Source organism: Porites lutea, chromosome 14 (assembly GCF_958299795.1).
Source record: "Porites lutea chromosome 14, jaPorLute2.1, whole genome shotgun sequence".
Taxonomy (NCBI): Eukaryota; Metazoa; Cnidaria; class Anthozoa; order Scleractinia; family Poritidae; genus Porites; species Porites lutea.
The window spans coordinates 6,181,376-6,208,487 of NC_133214.1; the positions used below are offsets into that span (position 1 = coordinate 6,181,376).

General features: G+C 39.5%; 3 protein-coding genes and 1 pseudogene across 5 annotated transcripts in view; 2 read left to right on the top strand and 2 right to left on the bottom strand.

Annotated features, from left to right (window-relative positions):
• LOC140924670 (uncharacterized) overlaps window positions 1-5,881 on the bottom strand; it is a 169,369-nt gene extending 163,488 nt beyond the window's left edge. The window contains exon 1 of the mRNA XM_073374702.1: window positions 5,814-5,881. Coding sequence (XP_073230803.1) covers window positions 5,814-5,816 — 3 coding nt within the window. The 5' untranslated portion in view covers window positions 5,817-5,881. The remainder of the gene's footprint in view (window positions 1-5,813) is intronic.
• Window positions 1-27,112, top strand: part of LOC140924631 (uncharacterized) — a 412,059-nt gene that overhangs the window by 258,028 nt on the left and 126,919 nt on the right. The gene's annotated exons all lie outside the window — the stretch shown is intronic.
• LOC140924910 (uncharacterized) lies at window positions 2,807-5,634 on the bottom strand. The gene is made up of 5 exons (XM_073374899.1): window positions 5,629-5,634; window positions 4,777-4,851; window positions 4,267-4,425; window positions 3,210-3,311; window positions 2,807-3,043 (listed from the first exon to the last, which is right to left on the bottom strand). The coding sequence occupies exons 1-5, from the start codon at window positions 5,632-5,634 to the stop codon at window positions 2,822-2,824; spliced, it is 564 nt and encodes a 187-aa protein (XP_073231000.1). The 3' UTR covers window positions 2,807-2,821.
• On the top strand, window positions 10,558-14,608 carry LOC140924911 (arrestin domain-containing protein 4-like; annotated as a pseudogene).

A 27,112-nucleotide genomic window follows, 5' to 3' on the forward strand; every position in this document is an offset into this window, starting at 1 on the left:
TAGCCGCAACTTCGTCAACTGTTTCTCGTTCCTTGAAACGAAAAAGTCTTAACTGTACTCCCAGTTTTAAGGTAATTACAAAGCGCAGTGGCACATAGATTGTTTTAATAGCTAAGATGTTAACATTGAGAGTGTAAATAAGAGAAATTCAGCTTACCTAGTCTACTGACGATGCCCAGCTCGGTCATGATCAGCTCGCTCGTTAACAAGGATGGCCCCGCATTGATTTCTTCCGTCGAAGTCAATGCGGTTCGACATTTGGCCAATCAGAAACGAGTTAGGCAGCCACGTGATCAGAGAAGCGTAACGCAACGCGTGCGACCAAAACTGGCGGGAATTTATTGTTTTGTTGTGTTGTTTTTTTTTTACATGACGATTGGCGAACCCAAACAGAAATAAAATTCTCCCCCAGGCGGTTTTTCGGTGTTTCTTTCAGGGATGCAGCCGCCCAAAAGCTGAACCACAGTCAAACGAGAAAATGATCGGGGTAGGGTCTCTCGGCCTTCTTTTAACCTTAATTTAGCTTAAAATTAAAAACACTGAAAAATGGTGTTCTAAGAACAATCCTTTTTAGACCAAATAATTTAATATCGATTTTAATTTTTCATGGTTGCCAAATTGGGTAAGGTGATGCATGATTTTATTATGTTAAGCGGATGAAAAAAATCAATTGGTGCTTTTGTGAGTCTTGAGAGCGTTCACAATTATGGTGGGCTGGCCCCAACCCAAATTCTAAATCTTCGAATTTTATGAATATTCCATATCACGATTCCAAACATCCATTTTTTTGACCCAAAAGGAAAGTTTAATTTCTTGGAAATTATCTCAGATAGCTCAAACACAAAAACAAAATTTTATAGAGGTTAATCTCTTGGAAAATATTAAATATAAGATGGCTCCTTCCTACAACAGTCTTCTTTTTTGAATCAATACGCATTTTAACCATTTTTGGATTCACTGTACATAAAAGACACTTCAAATTTCGAGTCAAAAGCTAAGATTAACCAGTAAAGAAATTTCCAACACGTCCCCATTCCAGCATCGAACTCTTCTTAATTTATTGAGCCCCTGATTCGAGTGACTTTGATAACATTTTAAAATATCTTCAAACGTCGTTTTTCTTTTGGAGATGCAACTTCAGCGCGACAGAAATTGCATCGAATTGCGCAAAAAGAAGAAAATTAAATGCGCCTTGAAAGGGACCATTAAATGGTAAAAAAATAAAAAACAGACAGAAAAAGAACGCAAACAGCAATAACACGAATCTGAACGGATTGATAGTGCACACTGTGTAACAAATAAAGAAAAAGAACGCAAAAATGGAACACAAAAGGGAAACACCGAAACGGAACGCAAATGGAACGTATATGGGAACGCAGATAGACGACACAACGTAACTCAAACTCAGAGGGAACGTGTACGTGACCTAAAATGGAAACGCAGGTAGGGAACACAAAATGGAAGTGAAACGCAAACGGAAAGCATACGTGAACTGAAGTAGAGACGCAAGCGGGAATACATGCACAAGGAAACGTAAAGGGAACGTTTACGTGAACTGAAATGGAAACGATGATAAGAAAACGCGTACGTTAAATAAAACCGAAAGGCGGATAGCGAGAAAATCTTATTTGCAATAGAAATTTCAGACTGTCCATTTTCCAGAAAGTGCTTTCTCCAGTACTGGGCAAAACACGGAACGTCTTACTCCATAGATTCTTTCATCGCCTCGGCTCAGACTCATAGATCCCTTCAAAAATGGCGGGCACAGTTATTATTCCTTTGTGTAAATGCAAAAAACCTTCCAAGCCTCGTTTTTGAGTGAAAATCCTTTTATTATTACGCATGATGACCAGGCTAGGAAGGCTCATTTACATGCATCTAAAAGAAGAACTATTAGACCCGCCATTTATGAAAAAAGTGTATAACCGCCAAAGAAATGACAGACACCTTATTGTACTCTGAACCAAGTGTGTTTATTCCCTCTGTAATTTACTTTAGTACATTGATATGAAAGTTTACCTAATTGGCTTACAAACCGTGTACAAAATATATTTCCGCGGCCACTACATATTCCGCCATTTAAATTCTTAGTTTTCACATAGCTTCCTTCTTAAGAAGTGCATCATCACGGCTTATCAAAACAATAATACGAAACTAAAACTAAACATTAATAATAATATAAAAGAAGAAGAAAAAAAAGAAAAACCCAACAAGGAAGATATCCAGGTATTCAAGCCTATAAGTATATTATTTTAACATTATTTATTTTCTCTACAATCCAAGAAACGTATTACATTGAGTGATCAATAACAATTTCAAAATTAATTATCACTTGGCTGAAGGCAAAAATAGTAAACTCAGAAGAGTTTACCCAACATACCAGCCAACCTCACCCTCGGAACGAGGTTGCCCACACGCACGCAATTTTGCACACCGGTCGCCGGATGAAGTGACACACCTGTTTGGTCCTTCCCCAACTATCTGGCACCCAATTGCAAACTTTGTTAGATGCCCAATCACACACCCTGTTACAAATACGTCTCCGGAGCTGTCGTTTCTTACCTGAGAAAAGAAAAAAGGCACAGTACAGTAAGTGTATATTAAGAGCCGAAGATCAGGATCTAACAGCGTGTGGCTGCCGTCAGTTTTGAAACCTCTCAAACTAAAATGGATTCGAAATGATTTAGGTTTTACAGACTATCGTAAAGCCGACTTATAAAGCATTTTTTACGGGCATGCACCTTGTTCTCATTTGACTGAGCAAACACTGTAAACTGAGTCGTAACAGAGGCCAAAACTTCTTATTCAGCTTTATTCACTCTCACTTACGTGCTTTCAGAGCATTCTCCGGGTTAGGTGTTTGTCTTGTTTCGCTAAAGTCAATGGGATTTACGTCTCCTTTCACCACTGCGTAGACTGGCAGCTTGGCACACAAACGTGCCATTTCATCACTTAGCTCTGATCGGTCTTCAAGAGTTCCTACAACTGTTAGGTTTATGTCAGTTCGAGCCTTTGGCAACCCTCCATCTGTTTTAGGAGGTACCTAACCATAAAAGAAAGACAAGCATTAAAGCGATAGGAATCCAGACACCAGGGCAGCCGCGGTGGAAAACTAATGGTTTTTGTGAGCTAGCATTTTATCCCGTAAACTTCCTGATGATCCAATTGGCTTGAATCACAAAGATGATTTAATTGTATATGGCACTTACCAATGCTAAAGCTTTCATTAAGTCGGCGGGCTTGAGAGCGTCATCAGTTGAATGGGTCAAATAGCAAGCCTTTGCTGCTGGCAAGCGTATCATTGTCATTTTCTGCAGGAAAAATGGAATTAAGTAGAATGATTAAATCTATATCGACAACCAGCACCCCTTGGAGGTCACATTCTCACTGTCACGCGAACTTTCACGTCATTTTAGTGAATGGAGTATTTTGGCCGTTTTGTTGAGTCAATGGACTAATTCCAAGCCTCTGAGGCGGTTAGCGTTGGCTGTGCGTGGAAATCACAGTCTCGTCAAAAACATTTTAAAGAAATTCTGCTAGCAAAGTGACGTTTTTACGTTAAAGTGCCATATCGTTTGTTGATCAAAAACGAAAAAAAAAGAAATATTTTTGGTGAATAGTTTCGGCAAGGGTTCACACTGTTCAAAGGTTTTAAATTCTGATTTATATTGGCGCTTCAGTAAACTTTACTGATCTGTTGAGATTTAATTTAAGATGCATGACTTATCGTGTTCAATAAACTAGTTAAAACTTTTGTTTAAAAAATATATCTCACGCAGAACTTTAGCCTGACCCCTATAGAAGGGTCATTAAGTAAATCTGCTAGGCTTTTATGCATTAATTACCCTATTCAGATAGCATTTATTTGGAAATGATTAGTATCGTCGCTTCAATGGGGCTGCTAACTCTCAGTCTTCTTCTTTTACAAATCGTTTGCGTTTTGGCTTGTTTTAGTTTGGTTTTGCTTTGTATTTTTTGTTCGCTTGTTTGTTTATTTTTGGTGTTCGTTTGTTTGTTTTTTAATCTTAAGTATGAAAGTCTTAAAAAAGACCCAAGAAATCTTGAAATCTGAAAAAAAGACGGAGATGGCACGAACGTCAAAGGCAATTATATTGCAAAGCTGAATTTTAAGACCACTTTGAATCATGTAATTTCGGTTCATAATTGATAATTATCCGAAACAGGTTACAAACTCCCAAGGACGCTAATCCCGATCGCTTATGTGCACGGCGCTTTCCTCCAAGAGTGAAAATAAAACTCTATTACCTTTTTAAAGTCGTAGACTATATCTCCTGCTTCTTCATCAGGCGAAGTCTTTGGTACGTGAAACGTTTCTGTTTCCTTTTCAGCGTCAATTTCGATTTTTTCGTCATATTCTTCCCCAGTGCCGCTCGACAACTTCAGTGAGTATTTTGTCACGGAATCCTGTAAAGAGTGGTGAGTAAGTTATATAAATTTTATAAATTGTCATGAAAAAATGAAACATTATTTAGTTGAAAGGGCGGTATTTAGTGCAGTTAAACTTTAACCCGCAAATCCGGCGGCTGGTTGTAATAGTTGGGGCAATTTTAAAAATCAACACCAAGAAGGGAAAATCTGAAAACGGGTGAGTAACGAAGCTCTTTATACATTTATTATTAAAATGATTGACTAATTGATATTTCAAAACGGAAGATGAAGATTTCAACCCACTAATAATAGCTTACTTTACAAAAGTGTCAAAGCGTAACATTATTAACACAACTAGGAAGTAACGATTTCTCATACTAGTCTTACCTTTTTCTGCACAAGAAAGGAGGTGGACTGAACGATGACAGCCAGCAGAGCCAGACAAGATAAGAACAACATTTTCTGGTGAAAAAATTAAAGCGATTTAGTACAGTTGAATTATAACCGTAAGTTCCTTTCGTGTTTTCCTTCTTGGTCTTTCTGTGCAAGTTTGTGTTTGAATTCGACCTTTGACATATTAACAAGTTTCTTTATCAATTTTATTAACGAGCGCCGGCTAAGAACATGTATGCTTTCCTTTATCCCTGTATAGACCAGTCGCTATTGATTTTAAAACCTTACGAGATAGAAAAATTAGAATTCTAACCTGACTTCACTGAAGTGTAGACGATAAGGGATAGTGTTAATCAGGGGCACCGAACGACAATTTTCGGAAAAATATCTGTTCGGAAGACGATTTGAGATCTAGAATTTTCGGAACATTTGTTGTAAAATTTCTTGCTTGCCTGCCTCCCCTAGGATTTTCGAACATATAAAAAATGGTATAATTGCCTATTTTTAACGGAGTTTTACCCTTAAAAGGTCATCTAGAATTTTCGGGAGCCTTTTTTCTGGCTGAAATTTTCGAAAAGGCGAGTTTTGATCCCTATAATTTTCGGATCACTAGACTTTCAGCTAGGAAATCCGAACCGATGAAAAATTTTTAGGGGATAAAAATATGCCTTTATCTACCGTTTAAATACTAAAATACTTTTAACAATGCTATGTTTAAGTGGTTTTGAACTATATTCTCGTTGGGTGCCCCTGGTTAATTGATAGAATTTGAAGGAACGAAATTAAAGAAAGTGTTACCGTATTGCACAGTGTGCGCAAAGCCTAAATCCCAATTCCTTAGGTTACCTTCATGGCGTGAAAGCCTTGGCATTAAAAAGAAATGTCATTTGCTGCTACAGGTTGTTGCTACATACGAAGCTTTCGACAGCCAAAATAACAGATATCATTTTTCAAAAACCATACAAGACAGGATCTTCTTCGTAATGAAACCGTTTAAATGGGCAAATTCACGTGAAGTTAAATTCTCTTACCATCTCGGTAAAGTTTTTTCTGGACTGAGGGTCTCTCTCTAGCTCTGTGGTCCGCACTGATATCCCAAAATGGAACTGTATAAAACAGTGAAAACAACTGCTCCTTTTATATCCTCTGAGGAGTGATGTGTCCAGAAGATATCACAACAAATAAGGGAAGATGAACTTGGTTTCAGCGCTGTGGAATGTTCTACTGCTGAAGCAGGCTTAGATATTCCTGGAAAAAGGGGGACGTTGGAGGGTATCCAATACCGCAATATCGTAAGAAATATTGGCAAATACCGAAATACTGAGTCAAAAATCGACCAAATACCGATACCACAGTTATGATCGGTCACGTTTACTTAAAGCTGTATCCATCTCGCGTGTTTGTTTACCTCAACCATGTATGCACCAGAACAACCTCAGGCATTGCGAGAAAACGTGAGAAGGCCTTGGGCGAGATCCATTCAACCAAAATTTCCGGAAAGTTTGGTCTAAAACTCAATGGATCGGTTCGGTCCAACCGGAAAAGTTTCGAAAAAACTGGTCCACCTTTTGTGGTGGACCACTTTTCCCGGTCGGACCGGTCGGAATTTTGGTTGAATGGATCGCGCCCCTTGATCGGTACTACGATCGAAAATCCCGGCCATTGGATTCCCGTCCAATTTCGTCATAGATTGTGTAATCATCATTTACCCTCAAATCTAAAGTCTTAGGAATATTAACTTTAATTAACTTGTTTAGCTTACTGTGGTTCGTGCTGCACATTTTATTGACCTGTATTAGACAGGAGAGCAGAAAAAAATGGTACCGCAGTACTGTGAAGGATCTTCTTTACCGAATACCGTTAACCAAGTGGGAAAAAAAACGCATACCGTAGGGATAGATGATACCGCAATACCGCACTTTAAAATCGAAAATACCGCTTGAAAAAAAGCTCAATACCGTAAACCCCCATGCATGTCCCCCTCTGGAAAGGAAATCTTTTCAGAATTTATTTTTAATTTTGCATCTGCTGATTAAGGGAAAGAGTATTATATCTAATTTTAAAATTTAATCTGACTGATCGTTAAAACAAAGGAGGCGTACTTCTTTTTCTGCATATCGCCGATATATAGACTTAAGAAAGATTTTTTTTTTCAATTCCAAAGTCCCGATATACCGTTTTCTCCTTTATTCATAGGGTATCTTTTACAAAAATATTCTTCGATTGAGAAGAGGCAAACTTCATACTGAGCACAGATAGTATAGCTTAAATCGTAAATAGTTATAAGGAGACTGCAAAACTGTCCGTATTTTGCGTATTCAAATACTTGCAAGCAGTCAAACAAAAGGTCTGGAACGAGGCTGACAACGGAAAACGAGACTGGGGAAAGACGGAGTTTTCACTCTCGCCTCACACACCCGTAGGGCGTGTGAGGCCTGCCCGCTTCGCGCGCGTAAGACTTCTACGCCACGCTTTATCACTATCTTTGCTGATTTTGAGAAAAAAACCAATTGTCTTGCAGTCAAAGTTAGAAGATGTCTTATTGGTCCTTAACTTATCATTGACTCATATGTACTCTAATCTGTAAATACATGTTGATTGTTACTATCTCTTTATTTTGAATATGCTGCATGTACTGATGTTCTGTTATTACTTTATATTTCGGTAAACGCTATCCAGAGTGGAAACGCCGTTTTCCTGAACTCTGATCTTGAAGCGGACGAAATCGAAAATGTCCCAAAGCGCCAAAAAACAGAGGAAATTCACGTGCAGGCTCGTGACACGGACATTAAATAAGGGCACCCAACGAGAATATAGTTCAAAACCACTTAAACATAGCATTGTTAAATGTATTTTAGTATTTAAACGGTAGATATAGGCATATTTTTATCCCCTAAAAATTTTCATCTGTTCGGATTTCCTAGCTGAAAGTCTAGTGATCCAAAAATTATAGGGATCAAAACTTACCTTTTCGAAAATTTCAGTCAGAAAAAAGGCTCCCGAAAATTCTAGGTGACCTTTTTAGGGTAAAAATCCGTTAAAAATAGGCAATTATACCATTTTTTAGATGTTCATAAATCCTAGGAGAGGCAGGCAAGCAAGAAATTTTACAACAAATGTTCCGAAAATTCTAGATCTCAAATCGTCTTCCGAACAGATATTCTTCCGAAAATTGTCGTTGGGTGCCCCTGATTAAACCGCAAAATATTTCATTGAAAAACACGGTGGGAAACGTGTCTCTTTAGTGTCGCTGTTGCTGACTACGTGAATAAAATTCTATTGATTGTAAGATTTTCCAGGAAAACTTTGACAGGCAACCTGACAAAGTATAGTGTTTCCCTCACGTAGTCAGCAATATTAACTAACTATGTTTCGATGAAATACTACGCCGGTTAAAGTCTGTGTCAGGAGCAGGCACGTTTATAACGTTTTGGACAATTTTCGTTTTTTCCGATTCACGAGTTGAGGAAAACGACGTTTTCATTCTGTATAGCGTTCTCAAAAATGTCCATTTTCGATGAAGATATCTTCAAGATTTACATTTTCTGATGGACGTTTGGACAGGGTTTAGAGGAAATTATATAGATACAGCATATCCTAAATCGATATAGAGACAATAACAACTAAACAATGTAAACTCTACTGACATTGCATTTAAGTTAGTCCTCTTATTTTCTTGCAAGAGCCGGCTAATTAATAAGTAGGATCTTGTGTAAATATCGCTGAGTTTGTTGACATTATTTGGTATGGCTTGAGTGATTCACCAAGGTGTTCGGGAAATTCTTTTCCTTTTTAGCCACCAAAAACAAAAGCTGCACTGCGCATCCTGTTCTGCGCATAACAGCGCGCACTCAAATATTACGCAACAAGGTGACTTGCTGTCAAAGACCCAAGAAACGGTTGTTATCTACTCAGCAAGCAAGGTGACCTATCCGTTTCTCGGATAAATGTACTCTTCTAGCCTTTATATTTGTGCTGTAGAGCTCATAAAAGAAATTGTGTCTGAAAAAAAGTAAAAATTATTGAGAAAACAGAACAAGTAGGCATCACTTGTGCAGACGAAATAATATCCTCTAGCCTGTCTCGCACTCGAGGAATATTTTACTCCGTATATTTTCAAGAAGTGTGCTTGTGCGATAAGCAAAAATTACATTCTTTCTTTTGATCATACATTGAACGTAACCCGGGTAAAACATAGTGGTGAATCGTTGAGATTTTGCGCTAAAAAATTAGATAGCTCGTTAAAACGAATGATCTCGTTTAATAATAATAATAATAATAATAATAATAATAATAATAATAATAATAATAATAATAATAATAATAACAAACTTTATTCAAGTGTCGTGTTACTTTAGCATGGTGTTGCTAATTGGGGACACCGTAACAAAAAAAACCTAATATATACATACTATTAGTCATAAAAATATAGAGTTATGTGTATATGTACAATGTTAAAAAATTATAGGATTATAGAATGACATGAAAACAGCTAGTTGGACATTCTCGAGCAAAAAATTTTCTAGGTCTATTTTCTTAATTTTTATTGTTTAAAACTGTTCTTACGGTTTTCTCGCTATATAAAGGTATAGAGAGAAAACCGTTTACAGAAACACCCATAAAACGGGTGCTAAAAGAAGGACAAGGCACTGGTGCAGTGGAACACCAAAATAGCGCTAGACTACGAGTAGTCCCCCATTTTTCCTCAGGGATAGTGGAGCGTGCGAAACGCGAGCACGCGTGAAAATCACCCCACGCGAGAAAAGGTGACACGCGTGTCGCCTTTTCTCACGTGGGGTGATTTTCACGCGCGCTCGCGTTTAGCACGCTCTACTATCTCTGAGGAAAAATGGGGGACTACTCGTAGTCTAAAATAGCGCTAACTCGCCGAAAACGCTTCAAAACGGCCTGAGACGCGAGCAAACAACAAAGAATACAACAAAGCAATAAGGTAAGTTGATGTTATTTAAAAAAATTACATTTTTTAACTCTTCTAAGAAAAACCGTTTTCATCCCATACAAACCTTTGTAAATAACCGTTTGTAACACAACACCGCCCGCAAGTAAGAGTCACGTCCGCGTTCATGTAATGAGCTTGGGCCGCCTGTGGTAGAACACATTTTCTTGATGCCTTCGTCATGTTTGTCTCTCACACTAATACACGCCAGGATACACGCCAATAAATTACTCATTACGGCTCAGCCAATCAGGAATTTGCGGACGCCAGCATCCGCAGAAATGAATAAAAGAGGGTTCTTACAGCAGGCGTCCCTTCCCCTCTCTCCCCTACCCCCTCCATTTTTCCCTATCCCTACCCCTTTCGACGCCTGCTACGCAAGCTATCTCCACTGCTATTACGTAGTTCAGTTCGTCTTGTTATATTCCTAGACTTTCACTCAACTAAACAGGGACTGCCATTGGTTGACGTCTTGGTCACATGGCCTTGACTAAAATCAAATGTATCGCGATCGTGATACATTAAGCAATGTACCCCGCTCGGGCTACATTAGGGACTTGTCAGAAATTAGCACGGGGAGAAGGGGGGTGGGAATTTTAAATTTGGGTTCGGAAATGAGGTGACCCATCCCTGCAATGGGAGTGAAATTTGCTAACCCTCCCCTTGAGCTTGGCCTAAAATATCATGACCCTCCCCACCTTACAGAATTGAAAGAAAAATGTTCCAGGCTCTTTAAGGTGCCGTATTCCAAGCCAACAAGAAAAAAAGGAAACAAAAAAAAAAATAAAAGGAAAGCAAAGAAAGCTAGGGCAAAGAGAATGGAAGCTGACTGCAAAAGAGTTATTGAAACCATTGCATCTCATCAAGAGCCGCATGATGTTACAGAGCCTATTGGCCCATTATCTCATTATGAAGGATTAAGTGGGCTCCTCGAAACACAAAGGCCATATATCCAATATGCCTTTGAGAGGGGATTGTTCAGCAATGAATCACAGGACATTATCAAGCAATATCTACGCTTTAACTTAAATGGAAATCATGATGATCATGAAAATGATTGTATCAAAGCTGATGACATAAATAATGATGATCAAGATGCTCACAGCAGCATTGATGGTGATGGCGAAGACAGTGATGAAAAGGATAGCCAAAACTCTAATAACATTAATAACAACATTATTCATAATTTCAATAAGACTCTATAGCATTGTTATAAATGAAAAGTGGATGTTTGTTAAATTCTTGCAATAGTACTTCACAGTTTCTATCCATAATGTTTCGTTGTTCTTTTTTTCCCTTTTTTTTTTACCAAATAAAGATCTTCCTTTTTCTTCTGTGGGTGAGCCTCTACATGATCAAGGGCATATATTTGCATGACCCTCCCCCTTTTAACGACCCATTTTTCATGACCCCTCCCTTTTCTGAGTCTCAAAAAGTTGTTGGCGATCAATTAAACCAATAAAAGCGTGTTACACTTCCTACACCAACCTATCGGCAAAGTTTTACATACCCTAAAATGAACCAAACTTATTAATATTACCTTTAATTAATCTTATTCATGTCACTACAAGGTGACGTCTTATTAATTTTTATTGATTTTTTAGCACCTTTTCAATCCGGAAGTGACGTCAAGCTTCACCCCGGAAACTACAATTTCCCTTTTCAATTCCCACTTCCGGTATCCCCATTACCAACATTGTTTGAAGGTGCCTACGGCAGTGTACGATATTGGTTAGATGCCGTGGTGGACCGATTGTGGAGAATTGATCTCAACACCCGCACACCACTGGTAATTGTTGAGCGCGTACAGATTAGGAATCCACCATTCTTCGTAAGTACTCGTCCCGAAATGTATTCCGTGCCCAAGTAAGAACTCTTCTAAATATGGCTCGAGTGGGAACTACCACAACTTATCTTTTCACATTAAAGAGAATCCCAAAAAAAAAGAATCCCTGAAATTTTTTATAGTCCTGAACACGATGTATAACTATACAATAACTTATCCCCCATTTTCAGTCAGAAAAGGGGGCTGAAGAAGTATACACTGCTGGCTCATTCTTTGTCGGCTGATGTTTTGGTAACATTCGCCTTTATCCTGGTCCAAAAGAGATGTGCAAAAACCGCAAAGGTGTATGGCGTATGCTGGTTGCTTTTTTAAGTAGGAATGTTTAAAATCAAAAGTGATTTCTCAAAGAGAGAAGAAAATCACCAATTGCAAGCCCATCTGCAATCATGTAGGCGATCGCTCACCAGGTTTTGGTTACTCTCTGATCATTCGTTGTCGTCAGGAACTAAGATAACAAGAAGATCGTATGTTGGGTTGGCCATGTTGCCCTTCAGGCCAGCTGCACACCAAAGCCTGCATAGGACATCTAGCTTATTGCCTTGGTCAGGACGTCAAGATATCTGGACTAGTAAATAACGAGAGTAGCAAAATAGTTATCGGTTTTGATGCGCAACTTGTACTAGACTACGAGTATTCCTCCATTTTTCCTCAGGGATAGTAGAGCGTGCGAAACGCGAGCGCGCGTGAAAATCACCCCACGCGTGTCGCCTTTTCTCGCGTGGAGTGACTTTCACGCGCGCTCGCGTTTCGCACGCCCTACTATTTATTTATTTATTTATTTATTTATAGATTCGTACAATGTACAGGGGAGAGAACAATAGGACACGTAGTCCCCTACTAGGTTCACCCTCCTAATCCAACCCCATAAAATGTATAAAAACCAACCCCTTACCCCAAAAAACTAGAATTAAATATTAATATCTCTGAGGAAAAATGGGGGACTACTCGTAGTCTAAACTGATGAAGATGATGATACCTTTATTAAAGTGTCAAAACCGTAATAGCGGTGTATAACCACTAAGTGGGGACACTAAAATAAGTTAAAAAAGAATAAATCAATTAATAAATAAATTAAAAATGAAAAACAGAAAAAAAAGAATATAAGAATTAAGAAATTAAGAAAAACTATGTACAGTATAAGCAAGTGAGAAATTCGAGAGAACTATATACAATATATATAAATGTATCCATTATCTTATAAAAAATAAGAAATAAAAAAAAAAGAAAGAAACTTGTAAAGACAGTGCCATACAAAGCACCTGAAGGTAAGGATTAACCCTTTAACCACTAGAAATGACAAGGATCTAATTTCTCCTCACAGTATCGCTGCTAAATCAATAATCAAGGTCACGGGAATAAAGGAAATTATCGCCCCGAAAGGAGCTCTCGATTGTTCAACAAATTCTCTTCGTCGGTACGACAGGGAATAAATAGAGAAGAGTATGGGGAAGTGCTTAGTGAGGTTAGGATCCCCAGATATTAAGGGTTTAGGAATACAACTTTAAAAAAAATAAAGTGGGGTGGGAAGAAATGTTTCCACTCCCTTATCTGGACTCACCGGGTCTATGCCGTGCTTTGTATCACGCTCGTGAAAATATTTTCAAAATCGTTTAACTCCCAACATCTCATTGCTGATTCTCCACACTGTCAGCCATATATCTCATCTTGAGAAAATAAGGCCCCATTATTTTCTCTTGGTCTTCAAGTTCAGTTCTGAGAATTTAGTGTCAAATTAATTATTTTTTCAACTTCTCATCACTTGTCTGCTTGAAAGTGTAAGGTATTATAAGGAGAAATTACATCCTGATCAATACTGGGAGTGAAGTTTCTCTATTGGACAGACAAACTCAAAATGTACCTTCAACTAGTTACTCTAAGGAAACAAAAATTGTCTTAAGTTCGTAAACCCTCGTAGAAAGTCTGTTGATTTCTCTGCAAAATTACTATGGTGGTTTGACATTTGTGTGGTAGCTTCATTCTTGAAGGGACGTCGTTTAAGTCTTTTTTGTTTGCCGTTTTGCCTAGCTACGACACGTACAGTAACAGAGAAGCTTTACGTCCTCAAGAAAGAACAAGAACTAGCACCTGGAGATCAAACCAATGACGAGTTTGATTCTTTCGTCATACCACCTGTGCGTCAACCAACGACGAAGGGATTCGGATGCATTGACATTCCGTACGCAAATTAAGGTAAGCGCATAGTTCACAAGATAAAGATGTGAGGGTATAGTTCATAGCCAGAATATTGCAGAAATTTTTCCTTTGCGCGTCGAATTTTCTTTTTTCGATGAGTCGGCACAGCCACCAGTAACCTTTGCCCCTAGCATTTTTGTGTGTGCTTTGAAACTTTGAGTAGCAGAGCCGCGGGAAAGTTGGAAGGGTAGACAGTTTCTCCCTCTGTTTTCGTCTCAAGCCCCTCTTAGCTCCGCCGCTCAATGCTGTAAAGAAAAAACAATCCATCAATAATAATTTATTAACTTATATTGCGCAGATATCAATGGGATATTTTCATCTGCGCATTGCAATGTTTAAGAAATCATGAATTTTACTCACTAGTATTTAAGATCCTAAATACAAATTTGCAGTTAATAATTCAATAAAATGAAATATTAAAAAGAAAAAAAACTCATGTTCTAAACTGCTCTGGAGTTGACTTCTCGCTTCAAAATGCACTCGATCCCTTCCCTTTGAATGTAACTATCCTACTCAGGTACGCCTGATACATTTATACGGTTCTCTGACATCAATTTAAGATTTTTTGATTTGTACTTCTGTCTAGTCTAAAGTGCGCGTGAAGAAGGCTTTCAACACCGACATAATCTTCCCAGTTGTGATAACTACAGTACCCCCTAACACCGAGCCCTCCGCTGATCCGTTCTTGAGAGAGCAGATCTTCATGGCTTGCCAATTACCTCGCGTCACGTACTGCTGCAGAACTAGATAGCGATGTACAAGAAGCGACTGAGGGAGAAAGAAACACTGTTTGGGATGGACCATCTGCTCCTGAAGCCACTGGTAAGTAATTAAGTGAAAATTTTCGTTTTGAAACTGTTGATTTAATGAGAAGATTCCATTTCGCATTGCTAAGTTGTACACCGCAGCTCGCGTCAAAGTGGTAATGTTTGTGGAAATGAATGATGACGTCCTTACAATATTTTGACGGCAACAGCGATCTAAACTCAGCAAACACGCAGTAAAATAGCTTATTTTTTTTATACAGGCTCGATTAAAACATCGATTGCTATTGTTACGATTTTAAAATAGTTGTTGGCCCAATTATCAGTTTAATCATAACTATAACAAAATTGTCAAATCTGATTGGCTATCAACTGCCCTGATTTCAGCCTTAATTGGAGAGTTTAATAGGACAGTACGCGTCATGCCTAAGTAATTGGACAGTACGCGCCATCACGTGCGCGCTTAAATGGCTTTTTTTTTTCACTGCTAGCAAAACAAAATTTTGAATTATAACATACATTATAACATCAGAGCAATTCTTTGTAAGAGTTTCTGTAACCCGAGTAAGATAATTAAGTGTTGCATCCTACACGATGACCGGTGACGTTTATCGTTTCGGCTCTCACTGCTATCGGTGACACAAGCCAATTAACATATTCCGTATACTTCTTCGGAAAGTAATCGAGAGTTCTTTTCGATGCAAATTTATATCTTTTGCTAGTTGTGCACGCGCATATGAAATTTGAAAACAATGCCATTGAATAAAGAGGACGCTCACTTGTAAACACAAAATCGGGGGAAAAAATTGGTTATATTTGAGGCCCTATTTAAAAGCCTTCCCTGTTTTCAATGTTCTTGAAACTTGCAGGGAATATTTATTGACAACTGATCTCTAGATTGTCGAATTTATAAAAAAATTTATCGAGCGGTTTTTTGAAAAATGCGAAATTTGTAGGCATGGACCAAATTGCGTCCAAAAACTGTAACAAAAGCAGCTGAGTGCAAGTCAATAAAATTCTTCTTAATCGCGATCGCTCAGAGCGATTCCTCTCTTTTTTTGTATGCAGTTTTCAGTGGAATCAAACCACTATGGGATGATTGTGTGGATAGCATGCTTTTTCACAGTTTTTATGATTGTTAAGACTGCGTGTCAAATATTTCGAAAACGCTCTCATAGAATTTGTTGAAACTTTGCCATAATGGAGGCAATTATGGCAGGTATATGCTCCCTTAAGCGATTTCTTCAAAAAACTCCTGGTACAGAGAAACACAAAGATAAATAAAAAGCGTAATGGTGTCATTACGTTGCCATGGCGACTCCGATTGCAATAAAACCCAGATCATAAGAAATTTTCGTCATTATATAATACAGTTGTGGTAATCTTTTTCCCATATCTTTACTCATGCCGACGTAGTTAATGCGTTAATATATTAGTCAAACTTTTCCCCCAAACACTTACCATCAAGCAGTTTTTCCCTATAGCACCAATCCATTCTCAAATGCTGATGGGGGTTTCCAGAAATTGGTTGAGAAATGTGAAAATTAAGTGCACTAATTGCATCTTCATAAAATTCCTGTATTTCTGAGAAATCATTTCATACGCATGACCTAATTTTCCAATCCGTGAAAATAAATAATTTGACCTTCACGACATGAATAGCTTTTAGTATTCTCCTGACTGGAAGAATCATGTTATGATTACTTAATTCGAGGCAAATGAGATTATGGCTTCACAATACATGCATGTCATTGTCCTTCACTTTAAAGCTTTTCAAACCAGTATAATTTGTATATAAGAATGAAACGGCAGCAAAAAACTACCCGTAAATGCGATTGAACTTTGTAGATGATTCCCGGCTAAAAGCTTAAAAAAACATCGAATCACTCCAAACATTTGCACTTATCATCGGTCGGCCGTATGGTGGAGTGTCATATATCGTCTAATCGATTGTTTTTCCCTGATTTTTTTTTTCACTAGCGCAACAGACTTAGCAGAAAAGGAGGGAATCTCGTAGTCGTAGACAAATGCTTGAAATGTATTTGAAATTTCAAATAGGTTCCCCTGTGAAATTTCAAAATGAGCCAGAACCCGCTTTTTAGCGGAGCTCTCGTATCGCGCGCGAAGCGTGCAAGGGGAGCACCATGGGTAGGAAAATAAAGTAATCTACCCATCCGAGAAAATTGGGTAATCACGTGACCGTACACCGCCCGAGAGACCGTGCGTCCGCACCACAGGCATACCAATGTAAAATAACTCAATCATCAGGTATGGCAACCCAAATGCAACTCGAGGTTATTTTCGCGGGAAATCGCATAGCCACCGGCGTCTTGTAAAGCAGAGACAACAAAAGAGTCAATAAAGGCGAAAACGGAAAGTGAAAATTTTTTCTGTATCCGTTTTGTCTAAAGTATTAAGCTTAGATATATATTGTCATGTCCACAAATTTGGAATATAGAGCAAGAGAAAGACAGAGAAAAAGAGAAAGTGGGCGGCAGGCCAGCGAAGCTCAACGAGAAAAAGGGTGACCGGAATTTAGAGCGAGAGATAAAAAACCGAAGGAGACATTTTTTTGTTGGAAGGACAACATGAAAATTTTGTAGCGGTGACAAAATGAGAAATGCTAGAGGCCACCAATGCAAGGTGAAAATGAGCGGCAGTGAAAAAAAGTGAACGGGAACACGTACGACATTTCCTCCATAAAACGTGTAACTAAGAAGTTTCTGTAAGTTTCTCGTTGTATGCGTGCAAAACAAGGGCAAAGAAATGTACAAAAAAAGTGTGCTGCACGTGCAAAGTTGCTTTTGCCAATTAGACCTATTCTTGTTTTTCACCGTTTTCCGGCGGTGCATGCCTTTGCCGCTTAGCATTACCCGATTTTACATTTTGTTTGAACAAACTATATGTTGTCGTCTTTTCGCTGTTCTTCAAGATTCATTATTTAATTCTCAGTGTCTCAGTATTCTACAGTTCAAGTTAATTAGCATTCACGCGTCGAAATCAGCTCGCCTCTTTCACTTCTACATTTCGAGGATAAGCGTGATTTACAGAATGATTCGCTGAAAAAAGGAAAAACCCAAATATCCTGATAAGATATTCGCTCAAAGGATGAAAAAACTCTTAGCAAAAACTACTTACACTAGCGTGAATCTCCGAGTCTTCGTTTCTAAATCTGAATTCTTCTGTTCACGTCCACTGCTAGCTCAAAACTGAATTTTTAAATATAGCGCTAGAATACAAAATACCCATAGGGAATTTAGGGGACGCGTTGCTATCGGCAACGCGGATTTAATTTATAACACTATAAATATTATCGAGAGCTTCGCTTTTAGCCCTGGCTAAATCTATATATTACAACTACTCATTGATTGCATCCTGAAGTTCCTGTATTTCTGAGAAATCATTTCATACGCATGACCTAATTTTCCTACCTGCGAGAATGAATAATTTCACCATCATGACATAAATGAGGGTCTGAGTGGGGTTAACCGATAGGCGTAAAACGGCCAAAAATTTAGTCGATAGCCGTAAAAATTGAAAAATTTTAACCGTAAGCCGTAATTAGGGTAAAAAGAGTTAACCGTAAAAAAGCATTTGCTTCCTAGCTAGATTTGCTAATTTTAAGAAAGGTGCTAAACTCACCTACTTTGACTCCGTATACTAGCGTGTCTGCCTTTGCTTTTCCACGATCTTTTTCAAATGAACTGCTATGTCTGTTATCATGAATGATCCTTTTCATCCCTTACAAAATAATGTTACTTGACGAGGGTGACGTTGGGATTTTCGGTTTTGGCCATTTTGTAGGTCGGTTTTTCGGTTTTTGTACTGAAAAACTTCGGTTTTTAGGTTTTGTTGGCCGTTGCGGTTTTCGATTTTGTAGCACCCGGTTTTTGGGCAAAAATAAAGCAGGTTAGATTCCTCTCTGGGTCTCTGTGCAGTCCGGATGTTAGGCTATTTTATATGTTTCTATTTTACTGTCAATCCAGGTCAAATTGCAATGTGGGATTCTGGATTTTTGATTCAGGTTTACAGTAGGCTGTGCCGGGCACTCGTTCAGTGTAGATGAGCGAAAAAAGCGAACGAGAAGCGAAAGAAGCACGGGAGCAGCGAAAACGTGAGTGAGCGAAAAACGGCGGAAAGGGAGAAGGGGAGAGCCTGTGGCATCTTCTTAAATACCTCAATTTGCCCACTACCCCGTCCACCTCGCGTAAACATGTCATATTGTCAAAATTTGTAAGGGCGGATTCGCACGAGTACGCGGGCGAAAATTCTTTCCAAGGTGGCGTTCTAGTAGCCTGCGAAAACATCCGTTTCTCCTCGCTCTTCGCCGCTAGCGTTCTAGATTCCATATCTAGGCCATCTTTCAAAGACCGGCCGAATTTGAAGGAACTATACGATATGTCCCCTGATGTCTTGGGACGAAGGTTCCCAGAGTTTCTTTGTTTACAGCAAAATTCGTTGTATCGCGCTGTGCGTTTTGCAAACTCTGAAGGGATTTAGGGTTTCCAAATCACATCGTAATTTGCCGCAAAAACAAAACTGAGAATACCTCTTGACTGTTCAAAATAGCAAAGGAAATTGCGATGGTATTTTTGTCAAGGGAAGGAGGTAGACTTTGACCGTTACAAGTTAGGCCGAGGAAGACATTTCCAGGGCTGTCAACTTCCAGGTCATCAAATATTGAAAATTGATAGGGGAGAGATGATAGATGACGTCATATCGCACGACAAATGACCTTATTTGTGCCAAAAATGCTCGCTGATTCCGATCGACGTAAATAGCACACAAACAGTTCATATTTAGCACATTATAGCTTAAATTACAGTGGCATACCAGAATTTATGGGGAAACGTTTCATGTTACAGTAGCTCAAACAACGCAAAATATTTGAAAATTTATGGTCGGAAAGTCGAGTCTACAAGAAATAGCAACTTTGGCCATTATCTGGGAGATATGAGACTCTAATTTGGAGACTGGGAGATACAGTCTAAAATCTGGAGTCTCTCGGATTATCCATGAGAGTTGACAGCACTGAATTTCGTAAGAAAGATCAGAACCGCAGCAGACAAGTCGATAATTGCCCGAAACAGGACGCTCACAGGTAACGATTCTTGAAATAAAAACGGATCGAAATCCACCAATCACAAAGTACAAACCCTGACCTTTTGAACTCTTTGAAATGAACATCTGTTGCCTAAGAGGTCCGCTAAGATGATTGACAGAACAGAAAAACCTAAAATTTCTTCGAAGTTTCCAAAATGCGATACAAATATTTTGCCTGTAATATTGTTCGAAACAATGAGCTAGTTGCCTACACAGACAGGGAATCTCTTGTCTCAGCTGATGTTTTTGGTTTCCTCGCTTTCGATCTTGTGCGAAACTAAAAAACTTTTGGCTGTCTGGAGAAATAATGCCGATCACTGTTGGAGCAAGAGTTAATAAATCATATTTTATGGCTGGGAGTTCAAGCTACGTGTAAACAAAAATAACTCAGCTGAATAACTGCGTGCGAGATGATTTCAATCCATTTAATATAATTCAATAAAAACGTGGAACCAAAAGCCGTGGCTAACCTTATGAATAGTCAAACGTACCACTGTCACAGAGTGACTTCATGATCATCTAAAGCCACTGCAGCCGTCTGGTGGCCCAATTTTCTCTCTTCATCAGGGACCGCGCAGGGGGTGGGGCTGGGGAGGCTTTAGCCCCCCCCCCAACTTTTTTGGCTGTTGATGTTAGAACATTGAATGTTAAACTGGAAATATTTAGAGTGTTGATGAAGGACGGAGAATTTACCTGTTTTGGTGACATTTTAGCCAAGATCAAGCAGCTTTCTGAAGCCGAAAAGTGTATGATAACTGAAATCATAACTCTATGTAAACTTCTTCTTGTAAATCCAGCAACCAGTGCAGCAGGCGAGAGATCCTTTTCTTCTGCTCGGAGACTGAAAACGTGGCTACGCTCGACGATGACACAAACAAGATTTAGCAATCTGACAATACTTAATACCCACAAGCAGAGAACAGACAAACTTTGTCTTATAGATGTTGCCAATGAGTTTGCAGCTCTCAATGAAAATCGAAAAAGCAACTTTGGCACTTTCAAAGAATCCGACTTAAAAATGTCCGGGTGACACTCATCCGTTGCGTCTGTTGGGTTTAGCTTATAGTCTATTCATTTAAATTTGGTCAAACGTGAAGGCCAGTTTGTTACTCGTTGTTTTTTAAGAATTAAAAATTAACTTCACTTTTGGCAGTTTTAGATCCATTTCTAGCCATTTCAGAAGACTTCAATTTCAAATTTTCCCGGGGGAACATGCCCCCGGACCCCCCTAGTTGGCTCACGCTAACGCGTTCGCATTAGCCGCCCCCCACTTGAAAATCCGCTCCGCGGGCCCTGTTCATCCTTGATTTGGAAAACCAGGTCCGAAAACCTCAATTTTTCCATACATTTTGTGTAATTTTGATACTGTCGAATTACAGAAAATGTATGGGAAAATCAAGGTTTTCTAAAAACTCATCACGGACTTCTTTGCACTCCAGATTTAGTGTATTGTTTCTTTGAACTCGTAAGTTACTCTTTTCAAAGAGAAAGCATCGAATACATGAATTCAGGAACAAATAGCAGGCTTTGAATTCTAATACAAATCTTCGAATTTCCTGCCATCTTGCCTTGATTACCCATGATGCCAGACTCGTACTCAGTTGTTATTTAAGTGTTTTTTGGGATGAGAGAAGATTGGGGATTAGGTTGAGGCGCGCACGAGGTAAAAACACTTAAATAGCGACTGGGTACGAGTCTGCCATGATGCAACCATTAGCGTGAATTCCTCTATTGGTGTGTTAAATGAAACGCCTGAGCTAAGACAACAACAAATAATAGTATTTTGAAATCGTAAAAGAGCTCTCTTTCCCACTTCTGTCTTCTCCCACTTATGACCTCTTCTGGAAAGAAATGATCGTGTCTTCTAGACTTGCTTTGACGATCAATCTCTTTCAGAATCAATCTCTTCTATTAGGACCTATTAGGAGCTGAAGTGACATTTGCAGACGGTTTTTACCATCCTGCGACTACGAAGAGGGACCTGCATTTGGCATAAGAAGTACTTTCCTTAATCTTCTTACAAAATTTAATCAATCCATTAGTTATCACAATCGTTCACACTGAAACCTTGAAACTTAGGGTAATCCCATACCCCGTCTAAAAAAGAATGAGACGAAACAAACTTAGTGAGTTAAGTTCATGAAATGTTCCAGGTCTGGCTCAGGTAAGTTTGTCTGAATGAATTTGGATCGTCCAACACGTTGTATCCGTCTGCTTGAGACGGATAGAACGTGTGAAGATCGTCTCCGGGAGATCCGAAAACCTTCACACGCAACGAGCTAAACTAGTAAATGAAAAAGTTGTATGATAATGTATATTTAGCCTCGTTTGGGAGAAAAGTTATTAAATTGCGTTTTGATCTGTTCGACGCGTCCTTAGTTCGACGTTTGGCCCAACAGACGATCTTAACTTATTTTAGCTCGACCCAAATTAGAGTTTGGTTCGTCTCATGAAAAGTTAGACGTTTGGACTAGGCCTAATTCAGGTTACACCTGCGCAATCTTAGTCGCGGTAATTGACTGGAACTAGCTTTCAATCGAGACTCATTCATCTAATTACCACACATTAGGCTCTGTTGCATGCTAGTTGGAGTCACCTATTAACAATACGAATGCGGTCTATTTAGTAAAAGCGTAAATAAAGACTCCGCTTTTCGAAAACAGCGTTCACCATTTGCACATCTCTTGTAATACACCTTGTTTGTCCCCCAAAATTTTGCAGAAGTTTTGTTTAATTTCTCCTGGGTATTACAGTCACCTCAAAAAAAATTGAAGACAATGCGTATACAAAATGTTTGGGGGGCAAACAAGGTGTATTATGGGAGATGTACAAATGGCGAATAGAGCCTCGTCCCGTTCGTGAGGTCTGGCTGTCATTGTGGGTGTGAAAAAGGATATCAAAAGGGACGGGTGGGTGTCCTTTATCATCATTTGCCACTGTGGTAAAAAACTCAAAGAGGCATTTACAACACGACAACTTTATTTCTTTCATCACCCTCACTACACCCATGTTCGAAAAACAAAAAACAATAAAAAACCCTCTCTTGTGTCAGTAGGACTAAAACCTCGCCTCTCGCTTTCCGTCATCAGTACTCACAAGGCTTTGTCCTTGTTCCTCTACTGTTTACCGATACTCGATGCGCAGACGACATTGGCTTATTCCTTTCTTCCAAATCCATTCATAGCATCTAATCACCCATGCTCGAAAAAACACTTAAAAAAGCCTCGCTTATGTTAGTAAAGCTTAAGCAGAAAGGTAATTGTGGAATAAAGAATTATTCGCGGATGCCAAATCCTGACAGCTGCAGAAGTTTGTATTGTCCATTATAAGACCTTGTAACTCTTTTTTTAATGACATCTTTGTTCTTGCCCTTTTTTTAATTTTAAGGTTAGTTCTATCGGGGCTGCCTCTTACCCCGGAGCTAGCCTGTTCTTAGACGGTCTTCTTAGCCTCCGTAGCAAGCGTTTCCGTGCGGTTTCGGGCAAAGAGGGACGGGGAACGAGAGCGCGGAGTTCAGATTGTGGGGACCGGAGCGTGTTTTAAAAAGCGTACACGGGGAAAACGAGGGGAAATTTCCTCTCGCTTTTTTTTCGTCGTCATTTTTTCGCCCGCGCTCTTAGGCTCCTGGCTCTGTATTATCCTGGATTCTATTGAGGCACCCAGCGAGAAGTAGGCTGACATGAAGGTCCGCTGCTTTCTTTTGTTTGTTTCCTTTGTTTTTCTGTTTTGTTTTTTTTCTTTTTTGCTGCTTGTTATTGTCACTTTTTTGAGTTTTGTTGTGTCTTCTTCACCTATACGCATTACATTATGCACCTATCAAAGTAAACCCCGTGGGGGGGGGGGGGGAGTGCGGGCAAGGGGTGGGGATTTGACAAATTTTAAAATTTTTTGATCAAATTCCCCAGGATGGGAAACGAAAGGTCAATCAAAAGTGTCAAAAAAGCCCCCACCCCGGGGGAAAGATCTAAACAAACAATACTATAATACTATATAAAACGAATAAAAGAACATTTCAAAAGTACGTTCTTACTACTTTTATTTAAGGTTAACGTAAGTTCCGTTAAATTGCTTGCTGTAATTAAGTATTTTCTCTCTCCACTAGCAGGAAGATTGACCGTGCTATTATATTAACGAAACGTAAAATGCTTTATAACATCTGCTCAACATGTCGGAACAGGTCGGATCAGTGGCCCGTAAAAAATCCTCTGACTTTCATGGTAAAATTCGATTTCAGTCGAGGTTTACAATCAGATGGGAACTTGAAGATAAAAACTTTCTCAAAATAGACATTATCTGTTTAGATGACAGTGTAAAGTATCGGATTATGGCGATTAAAACAAATGAAAACTTCATACCTTTCTCCAACAGCGTGATTTTCAGAAAGCCTCGAGGGACGGTCGGCATTATATTCTACCCACCAAAACCACATCGATCGAGAGGGACTGAGATTGAATTTTGGACACCTTGTGATATGTTATACCAACGAAAGATGCCTACGATGTTTCTCGGGGATTCGCCTTTCTTTTGCTTTGAGCTTAATTATATTTGGGAGATCGAGTTCTCGCCAACAAAGGGTGAATATAACGAGTATAACTGTATTTTGGCAAATATTGTACATGAAGTTTTAAAACATGTTTCAGATATTTCATGGGGCTACGTGATACACATCTAGCCCCGATCACTGTTGGTGGTTTTGGTGGATGTTGGAGTCTACATCCACCAAAACCACTCGACCTGTCTAGACCGCACATATGAGCCCTTACCTATAACCATTTTTAAATCTCCAAAGAGGCAAGGGTTTTAATTTTTTTAGGCGCGTGGTTACGCTTCTGCAAAATACTGACGGACTTTTTAAGACCATACTCATAAAGCATAATAATTATTGACATAAACAAAATTTTAATCATGGTTTTTATGTTGTTATTTACACATAAAAATATTTTATTTTTATGATAATTATTATTTTTAATGTGCACTTGTGAGCAGCACACTTACACTTCCAGTGAACATTTTCACTTGGAGGAAGGAGAAACCATGCTCGCCCGGGGCAACGAAAATTTTCGTGCCCCAGGCGAGAATCGAACTCGCGACGTTCCAAATCCCGTCATTCCCGGGAAACAAGCAGGAAGATTATGGCGGGAATTTTAACTTACGAACCCGCGTTCGATAGGAAAATTGCTGAGAATTTGGATATGTTTCTTCCGCCCAAGAGGCTTATAAACTCATCGCAGAGTTTGAAATGAGATCGACGACCAAGTCTGCTTCAAAGGGGACAAAGATTTTTGGAACATTGGTGTGTATCTAAGGTTCATCTATTACTGTGCTTTTGACAAACATGCGAATAAGCCAACTGACGATTGCGTTTTTCGCTGCCGTCAATCATCTTAACGGACCTCTTAGGAAACAAAACTTTACTTTAACGGGTTCAAAAGGTCAAGGTTTGTGATTTGTGATTGGTGGGTTTCGATCCGTTTTGTGTGTTTCTGTGTTTCAAGGTTCGTTGCTTGTGATCGTAATTATGATTGACGGCAGCGAAAAAGGCAATTGTGAAGGCGGCTTTTGAACTTTAGAGTTAGCACGTTTGTGAAAAGTGCAGTAAAGCTTTACGTACATTCATAAGTCTTACAAATTTAGAATTTTGGAAGTCAATATATATAGACTGCTAGCAGAGGTTTGTTTCCTGCTTGGTTCCTAGCATTTGTGAAGCCGTCCGCGTAGCTGGCATTCGCATGTTTCGTAAACAAGCCAACCTACGCGAATGCCAGCCGTCAGCCACGCGGGCGACTTCAGGTGAAATGCTAAAATCCATGCCGTAAAGAAACCTCTTCTTGCAGGGAGAGAATATAAAGGTCGCTGTAATTTACACCTAGCTACCCTGGCTCCAGAGCTTGTTCCTGATTTTTCTCCGCGTGAGAAACTAAACGAGCACTTACCAGCGAGCTTCGCGATTCGTTCTCGCCGCTTTTCTCGTTTCCAACATCTTACTAACATCTCAGTCATTATGCATGAAACTGTACCCCCCTGATATATTTTCTGCACCCCCACAACTGTGAAATGAACGCAGCCTTTCTCGAGCCTTTCTCTTTTAGCTTAGCTCCCAGTACAGAAGTGTAGTACACTCTGTTGGTATAGTAGCCTGCGTGGCAGGCTAATTCCCCTCCCCTTCCCTTTCGAACGCTTGCCACGCAGGCTACTGGTATAGTAGAATTCCGACTTCACTAACGCTAGAACTCTGGTGGTTCAGTGGTTAGAACGACCGATCTAGTATTCGGATGTTCGGTTGTTCGTGCATATCATCCGTACATTTTCCGAGAATCTTCGGTACGACTTTTAGGTTATTCTAAATTCAATCTCAGTCCCTCTCGATCGATGTGGTTTTGGTGGGTAGAATATAATGCCGACCTCGAGGGACGGACTTGGTAACCGCTTCTGAATTGATACCAGGCTTCTATCGGTCAAAGTCAAATGTCCCGACCCCGGGGTCGCTTCACGATCAAAAGCCCGACATGGGGATAGTCTCAGGCATCAAATCCCTCCCCTTGCCCGCACTCCCCCCCAACGGGATTTACATTGATAGGTGCATTAGAATGTAAACAAATTGTTCCATTTTCTCCGCATCCAAGTCCTCTGTCCGCTCTTCCGTTATTCCACCCTGGTAATTTTTCACGTGACACCTCATGTGACAGTGTTTGACCAATGAAATCATCCCTTCATGCTTCTTCGCCAAGGGAGCCGAGGCGGAAGCGCTTCAGGGAAGAGAATCTGCACAATTTCGTGAGGAACTAACAAAACTTCTAGCTGTTTTCATCAGTCTTGCAGTCATGGGCTGATTCAGTCTTCTCACCGAGCGTTTCCTCACGCCTGACTGTGACGATATGGAAGCAAAGATGGCCTCCACGTGGCTGCATTTTCGTTGCAAGATTCCTGAAGTTTAGGTAAGCATTAAGCGTAAGCTTATTGAATTTATAGTCTAACTTTCTTCCTGTAAATTCACAAGGCCTCTCCGTTGTTTTTACATTCGAAAAGAAAACTGCAACTTATAAGTTTTCTATTAGGCGCAAGGGAATATGCAAGCAGTGATCTTTCTGCAGTCGAGTACACAAGACATATCGCGTGACTCTGAAGAATTGAAATGCGTCTTGCATTGTAAATTACAGCAGAACCAGCGATGCATTTTACAGCTTCTAAGTTTTCTGACACCTTATTTAAAACGGTCATTATGATTTGGCCCCTCGATGTGGCCGGACATTGAAGAGATTTACAATCACGTTTACGGCAGATGCCAGACGTCAGACTCCGGTTGTGAGTTTCTCATAATTATTAGGGAATGAGCAGATGAAAACTTTGCAAAATAAAAATTAATATTACTGTTTTCCTCTTATAAGCGCCTGGGCTCTTGTGACAAATTTCGGTTAAAAGGAGACGGGCACTTATTGGGAGAAGGTCGCTTATTAAGTTTTCTTTTCA